The sequence below is a fragment of the Crocodylus siamensis genome, chromosome 3, assembly GCF_052110815.1.
Source record: "Crocodylus siamensis isolate JL-2025a chromosome 3, ASM5211081v1, whole genome shotgun sequence".
Lineage (NCBI taxonomy): Eukaryota > Metazoa > Chordata > Crocodylia > Crocodylidae > Crocodylus > Crocodylus siamensis.
Genome location: NC_143397.1, coordinates 103906059 through 103927959, shown reverse-complemented (window position 1 = coordinate 103927959; position 21901 = coordinate 103906059). Strand labels below are relative to the sequence as shown.

General features: G+C 50.3%; 1 protein-coding gene across 1 annotated transcript; it reads right to left on the bottom strand.

Moving 5' to 3' along the window:
* Window positions 1-18043: 18043 nt before the first annotated feature.
* Window positions 18044-21659, bottom strand: LOC149868610 (uncharacterized). Its single transcript, XM_090037246.1, has 2 exons — window positions 18874-21659; window positions 18044-18339 (listed from the first exon to the last, which is right to left on the bottom strand). Exon 1 carries the CDS (start codon window positions 21504-21506, stop codon window positions 19371-19373), a length of 2136 nt encoding a protein of 711 aa, XP_089893372.1. The 5' UTR covers window positions 21507-21659; the 3' UTR covers window positions 18044-18339; window positions 18874-19370.
* Window positions 21660-21901: the final 242 nt, after the last annotated feature.

Genomic DNA, 21901 nt, shown 5'->3' with positions numbered 1-21901 from the left:
TGACCCCAGAGAGATGGGAGTTCAAGAACAGTGGTTGCTTCTCAAGGAAGCGATCCTCAATGCACAAGCTAAATCTATTCCAGCATGGAGGAAAGGCAGCAAGAAGGCACAGCAGCCCTCCTAGCTCTCTAGGGACCTAGCGGACCTCCTGCGGCTAAAAAGGAAAGCCTACAAAGGATGGAGGACGGAATTCACCTCCAAGGAGAATTATTCTGCATTGGTCTGGTCCTGCAGGGAGCAAACCAGGAAAGTCAAGGCTGCAACTGAACTCCAACTAGCTTCAAGCATCAAGGACAACAAAAAGTCCTTTTTCAGATATGTGGGGAGCCGGAGGAAAAGCAAGGGCAATGTTGGACCCCTGCTAAACCAGATGGGGCAACTGACAACTGACGCCCCAGAAAAAGCCAACCTATTAAATAGGTACTTTGCGTCAGTCTTTCATCAGTCCCATGGGACGCCCTTGCCTGCTATGGGACAGGGAGATCCGGGTGATGGGGATCCCCTACCCTCCATAAATACTGACCTCGTGAAGGAACACCTTGAGAAGCTGGATACCTTCAAGTCAGCCGGCCCTGACAATCTGCACCCCAGGGTACTCAAGGAGCTGGCGAGCGTCATAGCCCAGCCCCTGGCACGGATCTTTGAAAACTCCTGGCGCTCTGGTGTAGTGCCTGAAGACTGGAAGAAGGCCAATGTGGTGCCGATCTTCAAGAAAGGGAGGAGAGTGGATCTGGCTAACTACAGGCCCATTAGCCTGACTTCTATCCTGGGGAAGATCTTAGAAAAGTTTATTAAGGAGGCCATCCTTGAGGGACTGGCCCAGGCTAACATCCCAAGGGATAGCCAGCATGGGTTTGTTGCGGGTAGGTCTTGTTTGACCAATCTCATTTCCTTCTATGACCAGGTGACCTATCACCTGGACAGGGGAGAAGAGATTGATGTCATATATCTTGACTTCAAAAAAGCCTTTGATCTGGTATCCCACGATCACCTCTTGGCCAAACTGGCCGGTTGTGGCCTTGGCTCCACCACGATCTGCTGGCTGGGAAACTGGCTCCGTGATTGGACCCAGAGGGTTGTAATCGATGGCAGTCACTCATCGTGGTGCCCTGTGACCAGTGGGGTCCCTCAAGGCTCTGTCCTGGGACCCATACTGTTCAACATCTTCATTAATGATGTGGACATTGGAGTCAGGAGTGGACTGGCCAAGTTCGCCAATGACACCAAACTTTGGGGCAAAGCATCCACGCCAGAGGACAGGCGGGTGATCCAGGCTGACCTGGACAAGCTCAGCAAATGGGCAGATGAGAACCTGATGGTGTTTAACACCGAAAAATGCAAGGTTCTCCACCTTGGGAGGAAAAACCTGCAGCTTCCTTATAGGCTCGGCAGTGCTACGATGGATAGCACTACAGAAGAAAGAGACTTGGGGGTCATCATTGACCACAAGATGAACATGAGACTCGAATGCGATGCTGCAGCTAATAAAGCGACCAAAACTCTGGCTTGCATCCATAGATGCTTCTTGAGCAAATCCCAGGACATCATTCTCCCCTTGTACTCGGCTTTGGTGAGGCCGCAGCTGGAGTACTGCGTCCAGTTTTGGGCTCCACAATTCAAAAAGGATGTGGAGAAGCTTGAGAGAGTCCAGAGAAGAGCCACGCGCATGATCAGAGGTCAGGAAAAAAGACCTTAGAACGACAGGCTGAGAGCCATGGGGCTCTTTAGCCTGGAAAAGCGCAGGCTCAGGGGTGATCTGATGGCCACCTGTAAGTTTATCAGGGGTAACCACCAGGATCTGGGGGAACGTTTGTTCACCAGAGCACCCCAAGGGATGACGAGGTCGAACGGTCACAAACTCCTGCAAGACCGTTTCAGGCTGGACATAAGGAAGAATTTCTTTACTGTCCCAGCCCCCAAGGTCTGGAACAGTCTGCCAGCGGAGGTGGTTCAAGCACCTACATTGAACACCTTCAAGAGTACATTGGATGCTTATCTTGCTGGGATCCTATGACCCCAGCTGACTTCCTGCCCTTTGGGCAGGGGGCTGGACTCGATGATTTCCCGAGGTCCCTTCCAGCCCTAATGTCTATGAAATCTATGAAATCAAAGCAGGACCATCCCCAACTATATCAACCCAGCTAAGTCTTTGTGTAGCCTGGTCTGAAAAACTACATAAGGATGGATATTCCACAAGCTCTCTAAGTAACCTGTTTCAGAGCTTTACTACCTTCCTGGTGAGAGAGATTTTCTAATAGCTAAGCTAAACTTCCCTTGCTGCATCTTGAGACCGTTGCTCCTTGTTCTGTCATCTGCCATCACTGAGAACTGTCTAGCTCCATCCTCTTTGGAGCCCCCTTTAGGTAGTTGAAGGCTGCTATTAAATGGATTCCTTGAGGACCTGCTCCATGATTTGTCTAGGGACTGAGGTGAGGCTGACTGGTGTCTAGTTCACTGGATCCTCTTTCCCTTAATGATGGGCACTATATTTGCCGTCTTCGAAACATCCGGGACCTCTCCCAATCACTAGGAGTTTTCAAATATAATGGCCAGTGGCTCTGCAATTATGTCAGCCAACTCCCTAAACACCCTCAAGTGCACCATGTCTGGCTCCATGGGCCTACACATGCCCAGCTTTTCTACATAGTCCCTAACCTGTTCTTTTGACTCTGTTGGTTGCTTACCTCCTCCCCAGCTAGGTGCAGTAGTCTGGGAGCTATCCTTGCCTGTGGAGACTGAGGTAAAAAAGGCACTGAGGTATAAAAGGCTTTTTTTCCGCATTTTCTGTCACTAGGTCACCTCCCCCATTCAATAACAGACCCACACTTTACCTGATCTTCCTTTTGTTACTGATATACTTGTAGAAACCCTTGTTACTCTTCCTGTCCCTTGCTAGCTCCTACTCTGTACTCCAGCTGCACTTTGGCCATTCTGATTTCATCCCTGCATGCCCAAGCAATAGTCTTATACTCCTTCCTAGTCTTTTGTCTGAGTTACCACTTCTTGTAAGCTTACCTTTTGTGTTTTAGCTCTATGAAGAGTTGCCTGCTAAGCCAAGCTGGCTGTCTTCTGCCATACTTGCTAATCTTCCTATGCATTGGGAAGGTTTGTTCCTGCACCCTCAGTAAAGGTTCTTTTAAAATACAACCAACTGCCCTGGACTCCTTTCCCATCAGACTGGCCTCCCAGGGGATCCTGCTCATCATTTCCCACCTGCCTGCTGTCTGCTTTTCTAAAGTCCAGAGCCCCTACTCTGCTACTGTCCTTCCTTTCTTTCCTCAGCTTCCTGAACTCAATCAACTCTTGGTTGCTGCTGCCCAAGTTGCATCCACTATTACATTCCCTACCATATTTTACCTGTTTGTGAGCAGCAGAGCAAGAAGAGCATGGTCTCTAGTTGGCTTTTGCACTCCAACACTTGCACCAAGAAATTTTCTCCAATGCTCTCCACAAACTTCCTGGATTGCCTGTGTACTGCTGTATTGCCTTGCTAGCAGATGTTAAAGTAACTGACATCCCTCAGGAGAACCAGGACCTGTGATCTGGAAACTTCTGCTAGCTCGGTGCTTCGCACCCTTTTCCTCAGCATGACCCCATTTACACACTGGAATTTTCTTTGTGACCCCAAACAGTCCCTTGCAGGCTGAGGCTCTGTCAGCCTGCAAGGGGAATCTGCCATTTTCTGATTTTTTTTTTTTTCCCCCTGTGATTTTCATCATAATTGGTCAACATTGTCATATGTCTTTGTGACTGCATTTTTTTATCATTGTGACTCCAAATAGGGTTGTGACCTCAAGGTTGGGAACTGCTTTGCTAGATATTTGAAAACAGCCTCATCTACCTCATCCTCCTGATCTGGTGGTCTATAGCAGATACCTATCATGACATCACCTTTGTTGCTCTCTCCTGTGACCCTAACCCAGAGATTTTCAAGAGGCCTATCTCCAGTTTCATACTGGAGCTCTGAGCAGCACTTCTTTTACAGAAAGAGCCACTCCTCCTCCTCTTATCCTCTGCCTGTCTTTCATGAAAAGTTTGTACCTATCCATGACACTACTCTAGTCATGCGAGCTATCCCATCAAGTCCCTGTTATTCCAATCACATTGAGTTCTGGGACTGAGCAAGGACTTCCAATTCTCCCTGCCTGTTTTCCAGGCTCAGTGCATTCATGTACAGACACCCAAAGTAACTAGTTCATTGACCTTCTATCTCAGAAAGAATGAGAAGGTCTCCTTTGTTGTCCCCTCATGCTTGTGCCTCCTCCAGGTCACTCACCTCCCCATGTATCTCAAGTCTTGGTTTCCAGCCCTCGGCAAACCTAGTTTATAGTCCTCCTCACTAGGTTACCAAGTCTGTCTGCAAAGATGCTCTTCCCTCTTTTTCTGGGGTGTATCCCGTCTGTTCCTAGCAGTCCTTCTTGGAACAACATCCCATGGTCGAAGATGGTCGAAGAAGCCAAAGCCCTGCAGGCAACATCTGCCCAGTTATGCATTGATCTGCAGGATGCGTCCACTCTTGTCTGACCCCTTCCCCTTGACCAGAAGGACTGAGGAGAACAACACCTGAGTCCCCTTCCCCTTCACCCTTGGACCCAGAGCCCTGTAGTCACTGTTTACCTGCTCAGGATTGCCCCAGTAGTATCATTGGTACTCACATGGATAATCAGCATGGATTAGTTGTCAGATGGCCAGGTGAGTCTTGGTAATCCTTCTGTGACAGCTTGGATTCAGACTCTGGGCAAGTGGAAGACCTCCCAAGACAACAGGTCAGGCCAGGAGGTGGATGCCTTTATCCCCCTGCAGAAGAGAGTCCCTAACAACCACCACCACCCATTGCTTCTTTTGGGGGGTAGTTGTCTTAATACTTCCAGCATTGGGGAGGTCTGGCCTGGCCCTCCTTACCAACAGAATGTGCTGCTCTTCCCTGTTAGTAGGGCTCCATATCTGTTCTCCAGCCGAACAGCTGCAAGTGGGGATAAAGACTTCTGCTTGCTGTCAGAGGTCACAAGCTTCCAGCTTCCACCTTCCTAGGGATCCATGTCCTCTTCCTTCTCTAGCGCTGATTCTAGCAGTTCTTCCTTTGCAGTCTTAGAGGTCTCCGCTAGCAGCAAATCAATGAAGTCCTCATGGTGGTGGATAGTTTGGAGCCTCACCATCTCCTTCTGTAGCTCTCTTGCCTGCTCCCTGAAGGACACCACCAGGAGGAACTGCTCACATTTCAGGCACTCCCACACCTGGCTGTCACTAGAAGGAACCTGAGAGCCACAGTCCCCACAGTGCCATACCAGGGCCTGGGAGGAATGCTTGAGAGTGTGAAGTCCTGCCTGAACAAATCCCTCACAGGTGCAAGCAGAAGAAGAACTGGCAGTGGCAGTGGCTTGGGCATTGTGATGTCCTCCAACCATCTCTCTGGGTCTTTTTAATCTGCTGCCTCTCTCTTCCTGCCCCTCTCTGCAAGCAGACCTTCCCTAGCAAACACCCCTGAAAGATAACTTGTTCCTTGCTCCTTGGTCCTGAAAAGTTCCCTTTTTTCTGGCTAACCTGTTTCCATTCACCAAGTTTACAGTGAAGAAGAATGAGAGAAAATTTCCTAGAAAACTTCCTAGAGAACACCACACTTGCTCTGGACTGTTATTAGACAAAGGATTTAATTATTTGGTTACTGCTGAGTTTTAGCTACTTGTATTAAATGTACATAGGATAGTTTCTCTTATTTAAGGAAAAACCTTGCCCTCAAAGCTTCTCTTCGAAGAGGGGAATGATAAACCAACTCAAACTGATACAAACTGCTCTGTTTGCTGCCCCTGGTCACTCATTCCCTAGTTTCTTAGAGAATTTCCTTTTATACCCTCCTGGGCTTGGACTGATTCTGCCCCCTGGTTAGGGCTTTTGTCAGACACAGGCAGCAATCATTCAGCTAGCAGAACTCCTAGCTGCTCATAGCACACGTACAAAAATGCAGCCTACCAAACAAAGACTCAGGAAGCCAAACACACAGACAGCCCTGGCTCACTTACTTACTTTCTCTGAGCAGGATCTGGTGCCAGATGCCTGGGTCCTCTTCCTGTTTTCTTTCCTCCTCTTGCTCCCAGGGAACTTCTTGCAAACTGCCCTGTTTGCTGCCTTTGTTTGCTCGCTCCCAACTTTCAGCCCAGTTCAAACCAATACAGGAAATGTCAGGATTTCCCACAACGTGGAATTTCTGAATTTAAGCCACCCTTAATGCAAACACAAATGGTTTAGTAAGTCTACCACGACAAGTTTATATTAATACCCCAAATGAATAGTACATCCTGAAGAAAATGAAATCCAAGACTTTACAAACCCCATGATATTGTCTTCTAGGAAATTAGATGTAAACTGTTTGCCAATATCCTTTTAAATATTCTGTTTGTTTTACTGAGTATTCTGCTATACTTTTCTTCTATTTAATAATCAGAGAGGTGTAGAGACTCATTAATTACATTAAATTAAAATACTAGCTTACAAGGTGCTTCAGTTCTTCATGAGAACAGAGATAATTAAGAGATTAAAGGGTCTAATTTTCACTTATAATGAGACTTTTTCTAAACAAGTCTGATGGCATATGTGTGTCTTAAATGGGGGCAAAAAATAAATCTATGGGTACAGGAATGGATCGGGGTCGGGGGGTGGGGAGGTACTGGTGCACTTACACATCCCCTACCCCTTTGATTTCTGGCCCACATGAAGTTTCTAGTTTATTTTTAACTGGAGAAAAAATGTGTGCTTTTTGTTTAAAGTGACAGTGTACCTCATCATGTACACCCCACTCTTTAAAATTCTAGATCTGCCCATGTATGGGTATGTCTACACTGTGCTGAGGATTGCTACCAAAAAACAAGGTCATCCCACCCAATTCCAGATTTTACCTAGAGGAGCTAAGAATGCTTTGGGGATATGTCCTGATCTCCAGTCCCTGTTGACTTCAGTAGAGCTACTCACACATTTCAGTTGAGTATGTAGCTGACTACTTTGCTAAGGCATCAGGGCCACGTTTTGTGCATCCTAGCCTGCCAGATTGACTTCAGCAGGATAGCTAGGGTGTATTGCTTTCCTATAACTGCATGGTGTGGACAGTGTCCAGGTAGGTAAGACACGTGGGTTTCAGTTCCGTCATGTTGCTGAAGGGGTTCACCTTGCATCTTTCACATCCTGGGTAAAGCACTAACCATTAAATTATGACATAAAATAGGAAAGCCAGAGCTGCTACCTCCTTCCATCTTTTAAAAAAGGCAGTGGTTGCCAGTGCACCATGAGGAGACCAATCCTCCTGGTATGTGTTAGTGCTCTGAGAGTGCCTACTGAATCTAGCCTTTCAGAGGACTGGGACATGTTTGTCCACCTACTTTCTACAACTGGATTGGGACTAGGTTGGAGATTTGCACCAACCTGTTTAGCTATGTTGGGGGGGGGGAGGAGTTTTTTGGGTGTGCGCAGAAGAGTATGTAAACCCTGCTGGTGGGCTCTGAAGGGTTAAGCAGAGAAGGGTTAACCATGGGGGCTGTTTTGCCCAGAGCCAGAGTGGTTAATTCATGAAGGGGCATTGCTCCCTGATATGCTCCAAGAACCAGTGAAAAAGGTCCCAGGGAGATTGTGGAAGAACCTGGTCTGAGTGCAGCTGGGAGAAGAATCAACTCCCTTGCAGAAGAGACCCTAGCAAGGAAAAGAACTGACTGCTGTGACAGAGTGAGTTTTAGACTTTAAAGTTTGCTGAAGGTAGTGTGGTCAGTGTGATTGTGAAGTGGTGAAAGTCCTTGTGCTGTCTGGGGCAGCTGAAGCTGTGCACAAGGTGAAGAATTTCACCCTGAACGCTCCTGGCAAGACTGTTGGATTTGGGGTTTTAAATTGTACTGTTGAAAGGGGTAATTTTGTCATCAGATTTCCATGCAGGTTTTTGTGGATTATATTTACAGATTCTGTTCTAATGCCTGTGGGAATATCATGGTTGTGGATAGAAGATTCTGCCCAAATCTTGCCACTTTGAGCCTGGCCTTAAGCATCTCTTGCAAAGTGTCAAGTGGCTTCCATTCCACCGAGACATCTGAACAAATGATTTCCTTTGCAAAATGTCTGAAAAGAACTCAGGAAGGTACATTGTTGCAGCCATGCCCTCTTTTCAGTGCCAATTTCATCAAGCACTTGTTTATTTTAGTGGTAGCCTAGCACATAAAATATTCTGGAATGGTTCAGGAAGAGATCTGAGTTAAAGAAAATTTGGTGGATAGCACTAATCTGTAACACACCTCCTTTAGATTCCGTATTTTGGCCAGATCTGTACCTGTGACAAGTCAGTCCAGTTCCATTGAAGTCTTCAGAGGGGTATTGATTTCCACCAGCTGAGGATCAATCCCATGGTCTTCAGATCATGTCATGCACTATTGCTGATTGTCTGAGCATTTCATGTTTGGAATCAATAGGCATTTTCCCAGTGATTTTAAGGGCAGCTACATTGAGCCCCGTGAGGTGTCTGTAAGAGTTCAGACCTCACTACTTTTAAAAACTCTGCTGGGGAATACATTTTTGAAGCTTTTTAGGTGCCTAAATAGCCTTTAAAAACTGTTATTGAATGATTTATTTCCATCATCAGATGCCTTTAAAAATGTGTCCCTTAGGATAAAAATTGCATATGTGGGTACCTAAAGTTAAGCACCTTTTACAATATAAGTGGCTTGATCTTAAAAGATGCTGTAACCCCACTAAAATCAATTCAGGAATTCCTTGGAACATCAAACTACAGGTTAACCTTTACTGTTTAGATAAAATTTTTGGCATGTTACTTGCGATCGCACCCTTTTATTAGAAGTACTGAGTACCTCCGTATGTTTCTCCTTGCTATTTTCCTACAGTTAGTAAGGTGATCTAGATCCCATTTTACAAATGGAAAACTGGGGAACAGACAGGGTAGTGACTTGCCTTTGGTCAAGGAAGAAGTCTTTTGAAGAGCAGGCTGGAACCTGAATGTAGATCTCCCAGATTAACCACTCAGCAGTCTTTCCTGCTCTGCAGATAAACGGTTTGGTAGGGCAAGTTAAAATCCACTCTATCAAATTTCTCCCATAGGCTTTAGGAGAGACTATCTATTATAATATCCCAGTGAATGTGTGTGATACAATTGAAATGTGATGCCTTCTCATTTTGAGGGAGATGTTTGTACAAAGACTGAGTTTGACAAATAGTCTGTGTTTTTTCCCCCTCTGTGCCCATCTATGTAAATTGATAGCTGTTGCCCAAAGGAATTAAAGGGGTCTGAATAGAGGAAGAAAGATTATTTTAAGCATGATGAGGCCATAAACTGTAACAAGGGTCATCTATCCTTGTCACATAAAGGAGTTGCTCTCATCTGAAGATGTATTGTACTTTGAATTAGTCTCTGCTGTTTTCTTTGCTGAATCTGCCAAGCTCTGTTTCACGTGTCCTCCAGAGATGTTTATCCTGTTTTGAAAAATAGTGATGATTTGTATTGTGACTTTATATATACTCTGCTATGGCTGTGTCTGTTTAGTTAAATTACAGTTTAGGTAAAGGTCTGGTGATGCTTCCTCATATTCTGTACTGAAGCAGTAGGGAGTAGGGAAGTATTCTCCTGGCTTTATTTAGAAAAATCTTTGCAGCAGTTTATTGTAAGTAACTGCTTTAAGCACAGCAAAGCTGTGCTTTTGTAGGAGATGGGTATAATCAAACAAATGCATATTGGATGCCTTGGTGTGTATTAAGAAAGCCCAAGTAGCCCACCTCTAACTTACAAACCCCCCACTTCAGTAAGCAGTTTACAGGATAGAAGTAGAAGAATGAAAATGCAATTATTTCCTCTTCAGTTCCCAAACCTTATTTTGGGTCCTCCTTCCTCCTGCACATCTTTGCCAGAGGCAGCTATAAAAACTCTTCTGTCTGGGCTGATCTATTTCTCATTGCAGATTTGTTTAATGGAAAATCCTGGCATTGCATCATCAAGAGTTTAATTACCTACGTGTTTGCCTATAGGTATGGAAACTGGTTGCAGTTGGTATAAGCAGACGAAACAAAACTCAGGCTACGAGCCATAGTCATCAGGGAAAGCTTCAACCTTGTCAAACACCCTACAGAATGACTGTATCTGAGTGCATGGTTTACATTTCCATGAGTAACTCATGATGCTAGACAAATATCAGACTAATGGCCCTGTTGACACTAAATGCTTTACAAGGAAAGTTAGGGACTAATTCTGTGCTTTTAAATTATACTTCCCTCTTCAAATAGCTTTATATCAAATTAAGGTGGAAAGTACAAAAGCCCATGTGACAGGCTCACAACTACCACACCAGCCGATGGGCATGCCCTGCCCCCATGGGCTGCATTGCACATGGATCTATATCCTGACACAATTTACAGTTCACACTGGGTTTTCCCTTTGGAGGTGGTCATCAGTGGTTCTCAGAGGGCCCAGGGGCGACTCTATTGGCATATTTTCTGTGGGGCTCCTCCTCTACTACACCCCACCCATTTCCACTTGGGTGTTACAATCAGCTTTGACAGCACTCAGACGTGGTGACAGGGCCTTCTCTTCCTGGACCAGATGCCACAAAGGTGTCTTGCTGCTGTCCTATATTTTTTAAGAATTACAACACAATTGAAAATCTAACTTAAGTGGCTCAGATGGTGTGGTGGGCCAAGCAATGATGCCATCACACTGAGTGCTTTCCCTATTAGCATGGGTTGATTCAGTGCTTGGTGCACCCTTCCATCACCCACCTTTGGGAGAGCTCAGGCTCTCCCCATCCTGCTGCAAGGCTAGTTATGGCACTGCTTTGTGGCATTCCCCGCCATGCAGGCACAAGGCTTGTGGCTCTAACAATCCCCTGCCAGTGTGCTCTGGGGCTGTGGACACTGTCAGGGCATGCAGTGCCAGGGGGGCTCCATGGCAGGGTGCCCACTGGACCGCCCTCTCCCAGCCCGTGGCTTATTTCTTGTGGTCTTTCATGGGTGATAGAGAGTGGTGTCATGTCTGGGCTGTGTAGCCCACTGGCCGCACTGATCAAGCTGGTGTCTGGTTTGGTGCCCGGTGCCCTGTTGGCGATTGAGATTTCTGGGGTTTCACCAGAAACTCAGCCCCAGGAAAGGAAAAACAACTGGCCTCCAGCCAGTCACAGGGAGTGCATCCAGGTTTTCTCCAGATGCTTCAACTTCCAGATCTGTGCGCACCACTTCCCTGGACACACTAGACCCAGGGGAAGGTACCAGGTGCCTTCCTGCAATGGGGAAAGCATCCTGATCTGTTTCTGGTGTTTTGGCATGCTTCCCTACTGCCTTCATCTCCAGGCCCTCCTTAATCACTTGGCCTCCAAGGAAACCAGCAGAGCTCCTTCCAGCTGCATGTTACCGCCCAGTTTAATTGTTGCCTGGCCACCTGGACTGTAACACCATAGTAAGTCGGATGGAGGCCTGAAACAGCTCATAAAACTTGAAAACCAATTATGTGGTTATCATTAGGAAGTGGCCAGATGAAGCACACTGAGAATAAGCTTCAAGGAAGGATTTGTAACTTGAGCTCATTGGTTAAGTATTAAATCCCTTTGGCTCCCAGAGAATCCTTACTTATTAAGAGTTTGTGAACTTAGTCACAACTATTAGCATAGAGTACTGTATGCACTCAGAAGTAGCCCTATAATGGACTGTGCTTCAGAGAGATTCTTCCATGCCTCTGAGGCTTTGTCAAGCTGTAATAGAAACTTGCCTGGATAGAGACAGGATAGGCCTTTGCCTAGGTTAATATAAGAATAAGGCATTCTGCCTTCATGCAGGGATTTTTGACTAAATGACCCCTGAAGTCTCTTCCAACTTTATGATTCTGTATCAAAGCTAACTTCAGTTTAGGTAGATTCCAAGTGCAATGAAGCTACAATACCACAGAGTTGAATGCAGGGTGTCCAAGCCTTCCTGGAACCCAGAGTATATATGCTTGGTGACTAAAGCTCTTGATGCTGCATCTTCATTGCTATCAGTACAGAAATAACTGGTTGGAAATTAGTTTGGGAATGTCTACCCCTTTTGTAGTTGCATCTCTTTGCAGTACAAACTTCTTTGCTCCTTTTACCTCCCAAGGCATAGTAACTTACTTCTGGTCTGCACTCATAAAAAATGAGACCTCATAACCATAGGTGACTCATGCCTCCTGAGGCTGGGAGGGCATAGCGACTGCCCGCAGGCAACGATGCTGGTGTTGGTGGCGAGGGTGGGTTGAGCTGCAGCCACAGCTGTGTCAACGGTGGGGGAGGGGGATTCCCCCCACAGCTGGTTGCCAAGCCCAGAAGTGCCAGTGACACTTCGGGGGGGGGGGGGGGCAGCACTCCACCTGTCCCCTCTGTTGCCTAAGCCAAGAGCACTTGCTTTTGGTGGGGGGGCACCAGTGCTCTCAGGGGGTGCACCCTACATGCATTGTCTATGTTCATAAGCGCTACTAGATGCTGCCTAGATAGTGGAATAAAAGAGCCAATGCTTGTCCCACCCCGTCCTGCATCATAGGAGGATGCAGACAGGGTCACGGACCTATCTACTTCTGCGTTCTCAGGTCAAGATAGCCCACAGAATCACAGAGCTGGAAAGGATCTCAGTGAGTCATGTACCACTTAAAAACAGGATTGGCTAAACCTAAGATGTTTCTGATAGATGTTTGTCTAAACTGTACTTAAACTTCTAGTGACGTAGATTCTGCAACCTCTCTAGGTAATCCATTCAAGTCCTTGACTATCCTCAATAGTTAGCTTTTCCTGAAACCCAGTCTAAGTTTCCCTTCTTGCAGTTTAAGCCAGGGGCAGGCAATTATTTCTGGTGGAGGGCCACTTATCGAGTTCTGGCGAGCTGTTGAGGGCCACATAGGTAGCCCCACCCTTTGACAGGTGCCCCACCTCCTGGACACCATATTTGAACCAGAAGTCCTGCTCCCTAACCCCTGACCATTGCCGCCAGAAGTCCCTCTTCTTGGCCCCCAGAAATACTCCTTTTGAGAGGGGAGGTTGCCATCTTAAAACCACAAAGAAAACAAATCATGCACTAGAAGTCAAACACCTGCTAGAACATATTTTAATTTTATTTTAAAAAATATATTTGTTGTGATTTATGTTAGTATAGTGTATATAGAAGGTATTGCATCATAACTCAACAATACACTCTTACTCTTGTATATTGGGTGTGGAGGTGCCTGTATGTGGGTATGTGAGGGGAGTGAGGGACTGTGACTGTGAGGGGTAGGGGCATAGGGCATGTTGGGATGTGTTTATATGTGGTGTGGAGGTTGTGGGGGCAGGGTGTAGGTGGTGTGAGCTCCCCCCCAGCCCTCATGGCAGCCCCCACCGCTGCCCGCAGCAGCAGCAGAAAGCGGGGAGGGGTTAGGTAGCTGATGCCTGACATGGCACAGTTCCAGCCAGCGCTGTGCTGGGGGTTAGAGGTGCAGCATGCCTGGGCACCTCTATCCTGAGGGCTCCGTACCATGTCTACAGCTTCAGCCCTTGTGTGGGGATGACCTGCTGAATGCCATGGGGAAGCAGGAGGCAGGCTCCTTCCACTCCCAGTCTGCATATCTGCATGGTGGGGGGCGGGATGGCACCAGCTCCAGCACGGTGCTTCCCCCCATATGTGGTCTGGCCATAGAGACAACAGCAGCACCTGGCTGGAAACTGCGGGGCCAGGCTGGCTCCTGCTGCATTCTGCATCCCTGTGTTCTGTGTCCTGGCTCCTGGTGCAAGCCTGGAGCTGGCACAGGGTGCGCAGGGTCAGGGACCAGCATATGCAGCCCCAACCTCACACACCCCGCACCAGCTCTGGGCTCTACTCTGAGAAGCAGCAGCAGCAGTGGTGCTGGGGAGAAACTGTTGCTTGGCTCAGGGAAAATGGTCCCTCCTCCTTGCCACTGCAGGGTAGTTTTTGGTGCAGCTGCCCAAAGCTCACACCAGGCTGCAGTGCAGCTCTGTCACCACTGCCATACAGGGCAGCCCAGAGGCAGTGGAGATGCAGGGCAGCCCTATGCAGGCTCTAGGTGGCTGAACCAGGAAGCACCGGGGGTGGGGGGGACCGAGGTGGGGGTGGAAGTGTGCTTTTCCCCTGCACTGAGCAGCAGTTTTTCCAGCACCACTGCTGCTCAGCCCAGTCAGCAAGACCAGAACCACCATGGAGCTCATGGGGTTCAGGTTGTGTGCACTGGTCCCTGCTTGTACCATGGGGCTGGGACCAGTGGCAGCAGCAAAGGAGCTGCCATAGCCTGGGCTGCCTGGAAGCCACCCCAGCCCCATTGCATGCCTAGGATGCAAGTGGGCATGCAGACAGCTGTGCGGGAGTATGGTGTCCACACTACTGCACGAGAGGAAGCACTGGCAGGGCCCAGAGCAGGGTGGCAGGAGCATGGGGTGCAGGCTGGCAGGTGCTGTATGGAGCAAGGTTGGGGTGTGCCAGCAGGGAGGTGGGGAACCAGTCCGGGCCCCATGCTCCTGCTGCCCCATCCTTGGCCCCTCTGGATCTAGCTGTGGTGCACTGGTGAGGGTCCCATGCTCCCACCAAGCAGTGCTCCATGTGTCCATTCACTGCCCCTCCCCCCACAGCCTGCCACAGCCATTTCCCAGCTCTACTGCCTGCTGCTGCTGCTGCTCCCCTCCACCACCAGCCCTCTCCCCCCCCACCTCTGCCAGGTGCTTAGGAACCACGTGGCTCTTGGCTATAGCTCCAGCACCACAGCAGCTGGCCTGGCCCAGCCAACCCTGAGGACTGGGGCAGTTACCTGCAGTGCTCCCCTGCCTCCCTCCCCACCTCCCCCTTCTTATCTGAATTTCTCACCGGTGCAGGGAGGAAGGAACAGCCCCAGGTTCCCAGGCTAGAAGCCTGCTGGGCACTGCTTCTGGCTGGGGCGGGTGGGGGTTAGATGGGTGGGGAGCACCTTGCTTCTACAGCAGCTTGGTCTTGTCAGCAGCTTCCCCTGGGTACTCCTGCCCCTGACTCCTGTGATCTTTGACAGGCAGCCAGGCGCGGATAAATACTGATTTTCTAATTTTTTTTAGGGGCCCCATGGGCTGGATAGAGTGAGTGCATTTCTCAAGGGATTTTTAAAGAGTAAAAACTTTTTACTTGAAATGTTCTGTGATTGAAGAACCAATGAATTAATGTGATGGTGGAATTGAGTGGCAAGTTTGAAGTGAACTCATAATTGGCAGAGTTCAGAAAAATGATTTATCCCTAGATACAGACAGTGCTGGCTGAGAGGGATTTCATTATGTGGTCTTTGCCCTCATTAGTATTCTTCATGTATTTGGATTTATAGAATAATCAAAATGTGAGAGCTATCTAATATTAATCTCACTATTTTAAAAGTAAAGTAAAGCCATATTTGCCTTTCTTTGGCATATTCCCTCATAACGAGCATAAAAGAAGGGAGAAACTTCAGAAGTTATCAAACAGTCTGTGTGACCTGGAAGCTGGCGCCCAGGACTGCCAGCTCTTTTCTTAGTTCTGTTAACTACTGGCTTCATGTCCTTGATTAAGTAATAATTTCTATCTACCTCTGCTTCCCTTTTCACCTTGTCTTGTGTATACTATTCAGGACAGGGAGCATCTCACAGTATGTCTGTAGTAACATGGGGTTTCTGGGAGCGCCATAGTATAAATAATAGTGACTGAAAATCATTACAGATGAGTAAGCACATTTGATGAAAGTAATGAGAGTTAAATCTGTACCCCTCCCTTCAATCAGGTTATCCAAGTCTAGGAAACATCTTTGAGAAAGTTGGCACCCACATAAATATTTTTAGTGAAGAAGCAAAGAGTACATTGCATTAGATTCAAAACTAGCTAAAGGTATCCGTTGGCTAAAAAGTCTTCCAGAGAAGTTTTATTCAAGCTCTTATATTACCAGGATTACTCTAATTCAATCTATTCAAAACAACTTCCATTAGAGTCTTCAAACTTGCTGCTTAGGTTCTAAAGAAATAGTTTGTTTGCTTAATATGTAAAGGAAAAAAAAATCAGAAATTGTGTGTATTACCATATTACCATTATTCTATATGCATTTTTTAAAAAAAAAGACAATAGCCTAATGGGTTGGATTAAGAGCAGTGTTTTCTGTAAATCAGTAAATGTGATTCTTCCACTCTTTTTCAGGAGCAGTGAGCCTACTGGGTTCAGTTTTGGATGCTGGACTTCAAGGAAGATATAGACAAATGGGAAGGAATTCTGTGCGGGGTTGGCAGGGGGCAGGCAACAGGAGTTAAGTGGTGAGGGAGACAGGAGGCAAGGGGCAGAGGTCAGGCCACTTGACTCCTCCACTGCTGCTGCTTACCCTGCTGCAATGGTGGAGAGACAAATGTAAAATGACCTCCCAATATTTAGATCATACATATGAAAAATCAGCTGACTCCTCACCCCTTCCAATATAAAACCCTGACCTGAAAGAGGAAGTGTCTTGGCAACAAGGTTCAATTCTGTATTCAGGCTGCAGTGCCCTTGGCCTGTTGGCTTCCTGACAGATTCTCTAGATACCCAACCTAGCTTGCCCACAGACCCAACGTCTGGCTTGACCCTTAGGACACCTGACCCAAATCTGGTTTGATTTCTTGGATACCTGACCTGGCTAGCCTCCTGACCCCCCTGAGGTACCCTCAGACCTGGCTGCCTATGACTTGGCATGACAAGTGGTTATAAAGAGGATGGTGATCAACTCATCTGTGTGGATGCAGGAAGGGGGGAGGGTGAGACATAATGATCATAGACTACGAGAAGGGAAATGTACATTGGTGTGACAGGCTCAAGGAGTCTGCCTGGCATCTGATACCCCCTAGTGGTCAGACCTGCCTGCACTCTGGTCGCCCTTTACCTCCTATCTCTCACCTGCCATGACTTGATCTTACCATCTTTTAACTGGGAAGGATGCCTCCAGAGGCCAGGGTAGCCTCTTCTTGGGTACCTTTCCTCAGTTTACAGCCCTTGAGGCTTCTCTGTTCTAAACTCTACAGGATGGGTGTCTACTTCAAGGCAGCACCAGTTGTGCCTTAGGGGCAATAATCATGACTTCCAGCTGCCCCCATAGCCACACCCATGCCTAACAGATGTTAGTTAATGGTCAGAGGGGGTGGACTTTGGCCTGGACTCTGCACTTGGCCCCTCAAGCTCCAAACCTTTGCTAGGGCTTCCACCTCCCTGGCTTCAGCCTCTTTTCTGCAGCTGGACCCCCTAGCCCAAGGTCCACTGTCCTAGGTCTCATCTTCTAGGACCCAGCCTTGTCTTTCACGCATGTGCTTCTGGGCCTCAGGGACCTAGGGTCCCTGGCCCCTGCTCCAGTCCCTTGCTAGGTGTAAGGGGCTGGGGGTGTACCATGTACCGTGGGACCCCGAACCCCGGATGTCCCCTGGAGAGGAGGGGTACGCGGTGGACCGTCTCGCTTCGCCGCTCTCGCCTGCCACGACTTGATGGAAATTATGGGGGTTCACCCTTGCCGGGAAGCTGGCGGTCCACGTGAGGTACGGTACCTCCAAGGTCCAGGGGTCCTGAGGGCTCCTCCTCCCCTACACCCTCGCCCGGTCCTCCGAGAGGGGAGCCTCTGTGAGGGGCTCCCTTGTTAGAGTCCCAGTCCAGCGGGAAAAAGGGGGGGTTCCTCCCTCCGGCTGGACCCTCACTAGTGTCCCCACGGCACCTATTCCCCCTGGTGTCGCTGGCTCCTACAGTCCTGGGTTATCACAACCCCCGTATGTAAGTCTCCCGCAAGGTGGGGTTCATACGGCCGGCCTTCCCCGCCCGCGGGTCGTCTTCCGCGACCACGAGTCCCGAAGTCTCTGGATAAGGGTTCCCCCGTCAGCGGCCCCCTTCCCAGTTGCCCTCGGGGTCTGGGTTACCTTCGAGTCCTCGGGGCCCCTTGTCGTCGCTGGCTCCGCTGTTTCCGGCGTCACGGGTCCCTCTAGGGTCGTGTGGGGCTTCACCGCCCTCCGGGACGCCGCCGCTATCCCTCGCTGAGGTGCTCCCGGCTCCGCCGCTGCCGGTTGCTCCGCTGCTGGCCTCTGCCACGGTGCTCCCGGCTCCGCCGCTGCCGGCTGCTCTGCTGCTGGCCTCTGCCGCGGTGCTCCCGGCTCCGCCGCTGCCGGCTGCTCCGCTGCCGGCCCCTGCCGCGGTGCTCCCGGCTCCGCCGCTGCTGGCTGCTCCGCTGCCGGCCTCTGCTGCGGTGCTCCCAGCTCCGCCGCTCCTCGACTCACCGTCTCCGGATCCGCGGCTCCTGGATCCGCTGCCGCCGACTCCAGCCGCATGCCTCCCGGCCACACCGCACGTGGCTCTCCGGCTCCTGCAACAGGCTCCGGGTGGAGCCTCCCCTCCTCTCTGCGGGTAGGCGTTTCCCCTTTATACTTCCACACCGGTCTCGCGCCCGCGCGGTTCAGGTTCCGGAAACCATTAAGTTCCCCGCCGGGTTTCCGGGTCCGGGCCCGGAAACGGGGCGGAACTCCAGGGTTGGTCTCTTGGGCCGGGCCCCGCGGGGTCCTGGCCCCCTCACATACCCCACCCCTCGAGACGCCGCTAGGCGACCCCTTTTCTGTGGGAAATTCGCCCCCCGAGGGCTTCTCTCCGCCCGCCCGGGGCGATATCGAGGGCTCGTGGGGATTCTCTCTCTCTCCCCACCGGGACAGGAAGTCTGCCACAGTGTTGCTACGGCCAGGTTTATACCCGATTTTAAACTGATATGGCTGGAGTGCCAGGGCCCACCTCATTATCCGGGCATTCTCGGTTTTAGCCGAGTTGAGCCACCGTAGCGGGGCATGGTCAGTTATTAACTGGAACTCCCGGCCCAATAGGTAATACCGGAAATAGTCTATTCCCCAGCGGATGGCGAGACACTCCCGTTCAATTGTAGAGTACCTCTGTTCGTGCTCGTTCAAACGGCGACTGGCGAATGCCACGGGGCGTTCGACTCCCTCCACCTCCTGGGAGAGGACCGCTCCCAGGGCGTACGCTGAGGCATCCATCTGTAGGATAAAGGGAGCATTAAAGTTAGGTGTATGGAGTACCGCTCCTTGGCACAATGCTCGCCGGAGCTCATGGAACGCCTTCTGTCTCTCTGGGGTCCAACAGATGCGTGGTGGTTCCTTCCCCTTGGTGGTATCCACTAGCAGGTTCGCCAGTTCCGCAAACCGGGGAATAAACCGCCGGTAATAGCTGGCGAGCCCTAAAAAGGCTCGCATCTGCCGCTTGGTTGTCGGTGCCTCATAATCCCGCAGTGCTGCCACCTTATCTCGTAAAGGTCTTACCAGCCCTTTGCCTACTTGGAAGCCGAGATATTTGGTCTCGGACTTTCCAAGAGCGCATTTCTTTGGGTTAGCCGTCAGGCCCTTACCTCTTAGCTCTTGCAAAACCTGTCACAGGGCCTGAAGATGTTGTTCCCATGTCTTGGTAAAGATTACGATGTCATCGAGGTAGGCAGCGGCGTATTTCTGGTGGGGTGCTAGAATCCAATCAATTAACCTTTGAAAGGTTGCAGCCGCCCCGTTCAATCCGAACGGCATCCGTTTGAATTCATAGAGGCCCCAGGGGGTCCCAAAGGCTGTCTTAGGTTGATCCTCCCTTCGCAGGGGAATCTGCCAATAGCCTTTTGCTAAATCCAATGTAGAGATGTAATTGGCTTGCCCGATGCGTTCCACCAGCTCACTTATCCGAGGCATGGGGAATGCATCGAACTGGGTGATGGCATTCACTTTTCGGAAGTCAACACACAGCCTTAAGCTGCCGTCTGGCTTCGTCACCGCCACCAATGGGCTTCGCCAGGGGCTGCGGGAGGGTGTGATGATGCCTTGGGCCAGCATGCCATTAAGCTCATCTCTAATCGGTTGGCGCCGGTAAAAAGGAATGCGCCGCCACTTTTCCCTGGCAATCTGGCCCGGGGGTGTCGGGATCTTATGTTCCACGCCTCTCGCCTTTCCTGGGATCTCTGAAAACACATCCCCAAACTCTACCATTAGCTGTTGTAACTCTTTTTGTTGGGAAGGAGACAGGGACGTTTCTTCCTCAAGAGGTCCCCCGTCTCGGGTCTTTGGTCTAGTCTCCCCCTCTTGGCACTCCCCATCTACCGGCTCTCGATCCATTTCTAACAGGAGCCCGTGCGGCTCCTGCCACTCCTTTAGTAGGTTGATGTGTAAGACCTGGGACGCCCTAGGATGGCCCTCCCTTCGGACCTCATAATTGACCGGGCCGGTTCTTCTAACTACCCGGGCCGGCCCCTGCCACCGCGTCTCGAACTTACTATGAGAGCTGGGCAGCATCACCAACACCTTCTGTCCGGGCTGTAACTCTCTCTGCCGGGTTCCCTGGTCGTATCGGTCCTTTTGCTGTCCCTGGGCCTGTTTGAGGTTGTCGTGGGCTGCTCTCCGTGCCTTGTGGAGTCTGTCTTGTAGTTCTTGCGCGTATTCCGCCACCTGGCGACCCCCTCGTGCGCCGCTTTCCCAACTCTCCCTTAGGATGTCCAACAAACTCCGGGGTTGGTGCCCAAAGACCAAGCTGAAAGGGGAGTAGCCCGTGGAGGCCTGTGGGGCATCCCGCACTGCAAACAGCAGGGGTGGGACCAACAAATCCCACCGGGCTGGATCTTCCTGCGTGCAGCGTCGGAGCATCCCTTTCAGTGTCGCATTAAAACGCTCGACCAAGCCATTCGTTTGTGGATGATAAATCGATGTTTTAAGGTGCGTGACGTGGAGCACCTTGCACATGGCGGCCATTACAGCCGACATAAAGTTCTTTCCCTGGTCGGTCACAATCTCTCGCGGGATCCCGAAGCGGGCCACCCACTTCATCAGTTCCTCGGCCACCCTGGAGCCCGTCACTGTCCGTAAAGGAATAGCCTCCGGGAATCGGGTGGCGTAATCAATAAGCACTAGTAAGAACCGGTGACCGGCGGTGCTTCGGGGTAGAGGCCCCACCACGTCGAGTGCCACCCTAGTGAATGGCTCCCGTATAACGGGCATCACTTGAAGAGGGGCACGCGGGGGTTTATGGGGGCTCACTAACTGGCAGTGGCGACATTCTTTACAAAATCGTTCCACATCCTCATATAAATGCGGCCAGAAACACCAGCGGGTCAGCCTGGCCTCTGTTTTCCTTTTTCCCAAATGGCCTCCCATTGGGTTCCCATGGGCTAGTTGTAATAGGGGCGTGCGGTAGCGGCAGGGAATTAAAAGTTGGCTTCCCTCCCGCCCTGTCCGGGGGTCGGACTTAATTCGGTACAGCAGGCCCTGTCTTAACTCGACCCGAGGGCCCTGTCCCCGATCCGCCGTGGGGCTTACCAGTTGGCGTTCCCGTTGAAGGGCCTCTTCATGGAAAGGCCTCAGTTCCGCGTCCTCCTTCTGCGCCTCCTGGAACTGGTCACTGTTCGCCAGGCCCTCCAGCTCGCCGGGCCAAGGCGGTTCAAGTTCTTCTCCGGCTAGGCCTTGTGGGTGTTCTTTTCGAGGCTGGAGCGCGGCCAGCACCTCATATATCTCTGGCCAGTCCCTCCCCAGAATCATGGGGTGCAAAATATCCTCCTTCAACCCCACGGGGAGGCGTCTTGAAACTCCAAGCAGCCGGACCTCTAGTATCCGCCGCTCGAAGTGAGTCCGCTGATTGTGCAGGCAAACTAGGTGGATTCCTGTGCAACGCGGGGCGCGTCTCCATTCCACCAGTGATGGCCTGACTAGTGTCTGTGTGCATCCGGTGTCAATTACGGCCATGAGTGATCGCTGCCCCACCCAGGCCTTTACTCGCGGCAAGGGCCTGGGAAGATGGTCTTCCCTGCTGCCGACCCCACAGTCCATGGGTTCCTCCTGAGTATACTCCCCTGCTCCGCTGTGGCCTCTGGGGAGCGGGGTTCCCTTTCCGGGGGTGTACTCAGCTTCAGTCGGGCAGGACCGGGCAAAGTGCC

Coding starts and splice junctions, on each gene's coding strand:
- LOC149868610 (XM_090037246.1), bottom strand. CDS start 21,506: ATGATTCTGGGGAGGGACTGGCCAGAGATATATGAGGTGCTGGCCGCG.